This window comes from Podarcis filfolensis, assembly GCF_964270895.1.
Source record: "Podarcis filfolensis genome assembly, chromosome: 8".
NCBI classification, from domain to species: Eukaryota; Metazoa; Chordata; class Lepidosauria; order Squamata; family Lacertidae; genus Podarcis; species Podarcis filfolensis.
In genome coordinates this window covers 20,014,558-20,022,238 of record NC_139611.1, presented here as the reverse complement: position 1 = coordinate 20,022,238, position 7,681 = coordinate 20,014,558, and the positions used below count along the sequence as shown (strand labels likewise).

Genomic DNA, 7,681 nt, shown 5'->3' with positions numbered 1-7,681 from the left:
GTTCGAAGGGGAGGGGTTAACCTTGGCAAACATGTCCAGACAAGTCCTTGGGACAAGAATAGCATAAGCAGACATGGCAGGGCAAGACTCAGGTATAAGATTAACATAGACAAATATGTCTTAAGTACCCACCACCCAAAAGTACAATAGAAGTTCCTTTGCATGTCTGGAGCCTGAGGCGAGTCAGGTGATGAGATTTGGCTTCCTTTGGCTAACAATGAGCCCAGCAAATTTTCACCTCTGAGAACTTCCTGGAGTCCTTTTGCAAGAGGAAAATAGCTTTGGAATGGGGGGAACTGGGAAAGGAGATGATTTTATATTATTTTTAAAGCTAGGTGACTTTCCTGAGCTGTCAAGTTGGAAGGATATATTCAGGCATAATATTTGTATTATTTAACTTTAAAGATGTCCCCCCCCCCCTGTAATTTCCGTAACAATATGTTGGAAGCCACCTAGAGTTTTATCTCAGTGTATTATAAAAAGATACTTTGTAATGGGTACAGTGGACGCTTGGATTGCGAACGTGATCCGTGCGGGATGCACGTTCGCAACCCGCAGCAGCGCGTCTGTGCACATGCGGGTTGCGATTCGGCGCTTCGGCGCATGTGCAAAGCGTGATTTAGCGCTTCTGCACATGCACGACCACCGAAACCCAGAAGTAACCTGTTCCAGTACTTCCGGGTTTCGGCGGGTCCGTAACCCGAAAAAATGCAACCTGAAATGTCTGAAACCCGAGGTATGACTGTATGCCTTTTTGTATATCTTTGAATAGATATTGTGATAGGAATTTTGAGGTCTTAGATATATGTTAATGTTCATAAGTGTACCAACCAAGCACATACATAGATCAGCACAGGAAGGCCAACCTGGAACCATTTTGATTCCTAAACTGACCAAATGTTTTCTCTGCAAGGTCAAAGTGGGAAACCTCCCCATTGTCTCTTTCCTCACAAATCCTGTCTTAAGGACATTTAAGATATGAATAGGGTGTGAGCCTGTGACCTGGCACAGGAACTAAGTATTTATCACTACAAAAGAATGGCCGGGCTCCCCAGGCAATCCAATCAAGTAACCTGCCAGACAGGAGATAAACAACAACAGGAGAAAAACAATATTCAAATTTCTGTTTTAGACCGCCTCTTCTGTGATGTATGTTTCTGGGGGTGGTCTTGATCTACAGGGTAGCAATTTCAAAAGTCTTTATAAGGCCTTGCACGCCATTTTTCTGGGTCCCTCCTCTCTCCTGCGGGTGAGGGGAGCACCCTGTTGCAACAGATCAATAAAGATCAAGCTTACTAGCTGCTTTGCTTCTCAATATTCTCTGGTTGGCCTCTGTTATTCTCTCCTACCAATAGGGAACCTATGTGAGGACTCTATGTGGGCTCTTGGGTACCCCATAAGGGAAAAGGGCAATTTTCATTTACAACAGTATCAATAAATAAATTTAAAAAGAGAGAATGAGAGCTTAGTGACGCATCCCAGCTGGACAAGAATACTTGCTAGGTGGGGGGCATTGAGGGGGGTGGCTAGGGGAGAATTCCCAGGGCCAGGTAGAGAGGCCTGGGGGCCGCATTTGGCCCCCTGCCCTACGGTGCCCCATCCTTGTCCAAGCCAAATAATTTACTCACAGCGTTCCACCAGTTTCTGAAAACTTTGCTGCAGCTCTTTGAATTCTTTTCTGTTGGGCAACTTTCTGCACAGAAAGGAGAGATGGAAGCGGAGGTGGAAGGGGGTGGGGGGAGGAGACACAGTAATTCTCCCTCAAACCACACCAAAGCTGCTTTGCACGTCAGTTTTTGATGGAAACCCTTAATTAGGTTAACGTAGTCACTGTCCTTTCCCAGATGGCCAGCCCTTTGCGTTCCACTGCAGTCTAATTACGGCCATTCCTCAGCTGCCCGCACAGCCGGCTGATTGCATTAAAGGAAGGATGTCCCTGAATATCTTTGATGGGCTTTTTCTTCCTTTTGGTGTTAGCAAAGGCACTTAAATAATGCAGGCAGAGTCTGGGGAGAGAAGAAATCATCACGACACTCTACTGAGGAATTGGGGGGGGGGAGCAATGTATAATTTGAGGAGAAAGAAACAGAGATAGCATTGATTTTAATTTTGTTGTTGTTTAGTCATTTAGTCTTGTCCGACTCTTCGTGACCCCATGGACCAGAGCACGCCAGGCACTCCTGTCTTCCACTGTCTCCCGCAGTTTGGTCAAACTCATGCTGGGAGCTTCGAGAACACTGTCCAGCCATCTCGTCCTCTGTCGTCCCCTTCTCCTTGTGCCCTCCATCTTTCCCAACATCAGGGTCTTTTCCAGGGAGTCTTCTCTTCTCATGAGGTGGCCAAAGTATTGGAGCCTCAGCTTCACGATCTGTCCTTCCAGTGAGCTGGCTTTACTGGCTGAGGGAGCCAACGTTTGTCTGCAGACAGTTTTTCCGGGTTATGTGGCCAGCATGACTAAGCCGCTTCTGGCGAAACCAGAGCAGCACATGGAAACGCCATTTACCTTCCCGCTGAAGTGATACCTATTTATCTACTTGCACTTTGACGTGCTTTCAAACTGCTAGGTTGGCAGGATTTAGGGGTAGCTAAATCACAGCCTGCAGGCCGCATGCCCCACCCAATTCTGTGAATTGGCCATATTTCTACTGTTATTTGTAGCACAACACTACTTTTAATGTCATATTTTTATAAATTGCTTCCTGGTCACTGACCGTATTAAAGATATTTGATTTGCCCCACCCGGCAAAAAAAAAAAAAAGATGCTCAATTTTTTAAAAATCACTCTTTAAAAAATATTGACCATTTCCAGGAGTTTCCGACGGTGATAGAGTGATGACTGTTTAATCGGGGGGGGGGGGAGGCACACAAAAACCCCTTTGTACTGACTGCTTCCATACGTCCCGCACTGTGATGCTAAAAGTCCCCCAAGGCTTCCTCCACATAGTTCGTTTCAAAAATGAAAGAAAAAAACATTACTCTTATAGGTTTACACATTGTGATACAGTCCTGTGATAGCCAAAGGTTTTCCCCAAAAAACCCATCTCCTTCAAAACTGTAATTCTCTCTCTCTCTCTCTCTCACACACACACCACGTACCATAGAGTTGTAAATTAGAATGGGACCCAAGGGTCATCTAGTCCAGCCCCCTGTAATGCAGGAATCACAGCTAAAGAATCGCTGACAGATGAGCATCTAACCTCTGTTTCAAAAACTTCTCTCTGTGTGTACCCATAGAATTTAAAATAATGTAGAATAACTGATAGGTGAGTCTTTTATTATTTTATTTACTTAAACAATTTATATACAGTGGTACCTCGGGTTACAGACGCTTGAGGTTACAGACTCCGCTAACCCAGAAATAGTACCTCGGGTTAAGAACTTTACCTCAGGGTGAGAACAGAAATCGTGCGCTGGTGGCAGCCGGAGGCCCCATTAGCTAAAGTGGTACCTCAGGTTAAGAACAGTTTCAGGTTAAGAACGGACCTCTGGAACGAATTAAGTTCTTAACCCGAGGTACCACTGTACAGCTTGGCTACAATCGTCCGTAGAGGGAAGTGAGGGGCAGATGGGGCTCATCAACCTGGTAATGTAGCCCATCTAGGAGAAGGAAAACTCTTATCCTGAACCTCTTCAGCCTGGGATCTTGTAAATGCAAGGAGAAAATGGAGGGGTCACCTTTGGGGGTGAACGAAACTGTTGGAAAGTTGCAGTGCCTGCTGTGGCTGTAGAGACTGATCCAGGAGAGACATGTTTTGTTGCAGCTGGGGCAGATGAAGGCGTCGGGTTGTGCTGCTGCAGATGTACCACAGTGTTTCTTTTTCCTGTGCTCTTCCCAGCAAGCATCTCTCCTCTGTTCACTGCTATGGGTGGACGACCCGTCTGTCTTTAGGCAGGGTTGACATTGCCAGCCTTCACGTGACATTCACAGACATCTTTGTAGCACAGGCCTGGTGCCTGAAGCCCTATAGAGCACATCCTTAGGGATGCTGCCATCTTCCATTCTGTGAACATGACCAAGCCCATGTAGGCAATCCTGAGACAGGAGCGTGAACATGCTGGTGAGTGTGGGTTTGGCAGAGCACATCTTTGTTTGAGACTCTGTCCTGCCATGTGCCACCTGACTTAACTAGCATACCCAGGATTATTTGGAAGAAGCTTGAAACCCACCCATCCATCCTTTTTACTGGGCGTTCATGATTATTTGTGCTCACGATGACATTGGGACAGTTTTAAATGACTCTGCTTTCAATGCTGTACATGTTTCAGGGTGTACATACTGCTTTGTTTCCAGAAATGCATGTCCCATAACTTCTGAAACCCTGTAACTTTTAATACCACAAATGTGGTTTTGTGTTTGTGTATGTTCTGTTTTTGTTGAGCTGTTGAGCTTTTATTGTTGTATACCTGAAGGAGCATCTCCATTCCCACTGTTTGGCCTGAACACTGAGGTCCAGCGCCGAGGGCCTTCTGGCAGTTCCCTCCCTCCGAGAAGCAAAGTTACAGGGAACCAGGCAGAGGGCCTTCTCAGTAGTGGCACCCGCCGTGTGGAACACCCTCCCATCCGATGTCAAAGGAATAAACAACTATCTGATGTTTAGAAGACATCTGAAGGCAGTGCTATTTAGGGAAGTTTTTTAATGGCTGATGTTTTAATGTACAGTCATACCTCAGGTTAAATACGCTTCAGGTTGAGCATTTTCAGGTTACGCTCCGCGGCGACCTGGAAGTAAGGGAACGTGTTACTTCCGGGTTTCGCTGCTCAAAATGATGTCATGTGCATGTGCGGAAGCAGCGAATCACGACACGCGCAAACGCGGGTTGTGTTCGCTTCAGGATGCAAACGGGGCTCCGGAACGGATCCCGTTCGCATCCAGAGGTACCACTGTATTTTTAATCTCCTGTTGGAAGCCGCCCAGAGTGGCTGGGGAAACCCAGCCAGATGGGTGGGGTATAAGTAATAAACGATGATGATGATGATGATATTAATTATTAATATTTACTTTTACACCCCCTTCATCCACTCATTACAGGGTGGTTAACAACATAAAAATACAGAATACATAGCATAATAACAAACAAAAACAATAACCCCACCACAGTTTAAAGAGCCATAGATTGTTTAATTAGCCAAATGCCTGGGAGAAGAGGAATGCTTTTGCCTCGCATCTAGAGATAATGTAATGAAGGAGCCAGGCGAGCCTTCCTGAGGAGACCACCCTGAGGAGTTCCCTTCTAGACAGCAATATTATGGTAACACTGGAGAAGCACCGCAGAACAACTAATACAGTGGAATTATGTGCGAATGTATAGGTCTCCCAGCAACATGCTTATTGTGTCAATGGCACATTGCAGAATATACCTGCAAAACACACAAAGGAGCGCCCATGATAAAGTAAGGGCCGCAAGTAATTTAAGTGGGACAAGTACAAGATAAGTTCACGTTCCTGCCAACATTTTTTGATGAAAATTCGGCCTACTGGAAGGTCTCCCAGGCCTGTGCTGCTTTGGGAGGCGTGGTGCAGACTGGAGGAGCCTACCAGAAAGTCATGCCAGCTTCCACTGCATCTAGAGATGCTGTGTGGACCAGAGAAGCCTACTGAATGGTCGACCCAGCCTGTGCAGCTTCGGGAGACACTGCATAGACAAGACCTGCCTCCTCCTCCTCCTCCAGCGCCACAGACAAAAGTGCCATGGTGGAAGGGTGGAAGAGGAGAGATGACACATGGGGTGAATGTAACTTTTCCTTCCATTTCTTGGTCTTGCAATCTGGTTTGAGCCAACTGACTTGTGCCAGAACTGAAAAATGCCCGCCTTTTGGTCCCACGCTCTGGCGTGGCTGGAGCACAGGAGCCAAAAGGGGCATTCGTGATTGGGATCAGAAGCTGGGGCGGCTTCTGTCAATTTGGGATGTCCTGGTTAAATTGGGACACTTGAGAGGTATGAGTTCAGGGTATAAACAGAGCTGGAATTTCAAGCAGCTTTGCCTGTTTGTGATGCCAGGATTCTAGAATGTTCTACGATCAGATGTTGCAGCATGTTTTAGAGGTCCCTCATGGAAATCACTGAGCTCTTAGTATTTGGGTTCTTTTGCCAACAGTGCAATGTTGGATCTCAAGTTGCTCCAAACGCCAGCCGTGATCATTGATAATGGATCTGGGTCATGCAAAGCTGGGATCTCAGGTGAGTCTGAACCACGATCGCTTATTACATCCGTTGTTGGACACCTTAAACAGAACACAGAGGATTACTACATTGGGGAGAAGGCTTTCTCTAAGAATGGTGCCGTGTTGCTGAATTATCCTGTTGAGCGTGGCGTGATTACTTCTTGGGATGACATGGAGAACCTCTGGAAACACATCTATAAACAGGAGCTTAAAGTGAAAGCCAACGAGAGGCCTGTGCTGCTCTCTGAACCACCACTGAATCCACTGTTGAATCGGGAGAGAACAACAGAGATGATGTTTGAACACTTTCAGGTTCCAGCTTTGTACCTCTCGGTCCAAGCCACACTGGCACTTTACGCGTCCGCACGCACCACTGGGTTGGTGATGGACAGCGGAGATGGAGTAACTCATACTGTCCCCATCTATGAAGGATATTGCCTACCCCACGGAGTGTCCAGACTTGATGTGGCGGGGAGGGACATTACCAATTACCTCGCCAGCCTCCTTTTGGAAAACAGCCAGCCTTCCTTAAGCAGGGCCAAGAAAATCATGGTGCAGAGCATCAAAGAGAAGTCCTGCTATGTGGCTTTGGATCCCAAGCAAGAAGCAGAAAGAAAAGCTGAGGTCTTCAAGCTGCCAGATGGAAGCACCATCACACTCAATCTCCACCTCTGCCAAGCACCAGAAATCCTTTTCGTGCCAAAGATCATCGGTGTTGAGGCGCTGGGCATCCAGGCCATGATCACCAAGAGCATTAGAAAGTGTGACAGGGATATTTGCAGCCTCCTCTATGGGAACCTGGTCCTCTCAGGCGGATCATCACTTTTCCAGGGTCTAGATGAGAGGATTTTTAAAGAGATAGAACACCAAGTCCCGCAGGGGGTTCCGCTGCGAATCATAGCACCTCCAGATACAATGTGCGCTGCCTGGCTGGGAGGATCCATTCTAACTCACCTGGACTCTTTTGTACCCATGTGGATTACCAGTGAGGACTACCAAGAATTTGGTGCGGGTGCAATCCACCGAAAGTGCTTTTAAGAAGGGTGTATACTTATTATGATGATTATAAAGCTGATCTGCAAGATTGTAACTTTAATAAAAGTACAAAGAGTGTTCAGTTCTCCAGTCTCTTTCTCTTTGTGTTTATGAGTGTGACCTTCATGTTATGATAATTATGTTTGTACTGTATTTTGTTCTGAAGGGGCTTTTGAGACAGTGAAAGAATAGCTTTCACTCATTACTCTGAAAAAAGCAGGGGGCGTGAGGGTTTTTTCTTTTTAATTCTCCCAGTTTTCAATTCTTCTCAATGAAAATCAAGAGGGGGAGAAGAACAAACCCAATTTTTCCAAGAATATCCCTTTTTTTCACCTTCCTTCACCTTCTGGGCTCTGCCTTAACTCTTGCAATATTTTGTGTGCTTTTCCAGAATTGGCAGCTTTGTGACACCACAGGCACTCTCTTATAACATCACCAGGGCCCTGCATTGTGACATCACTAGCTTTGGGATACTGCTGTCA

At 46.3% G+C, this 7,681-nt stretch overlaps 1 protein-coding gene across 1 annotated transcript; it reads left to right on the top strand.

Moving 5' to 3' along the window:
- The first annotated feature begins 6,003 nt into the window (after window positions 1-6,003).
- Window positions 6,004-7,281, top strand: LOC310769471 (actin-related protein T2-like). Its single transcript, XM_083628881.1, has one exon. It carries the CDS (start codon window positions 6,102-6,104, stop codon window positions 7,200-7,202), a length of 1,101 nt encoding a protein of 366 aa, XP_083485007.1. The 5' UTR covers window positions 6,004-6,101; the 3' UTR covers window positions 7,203-7,281.
- The last annotated feature ends 400 nt before the right edge of the window (window positions 7,282-7,681 follow it).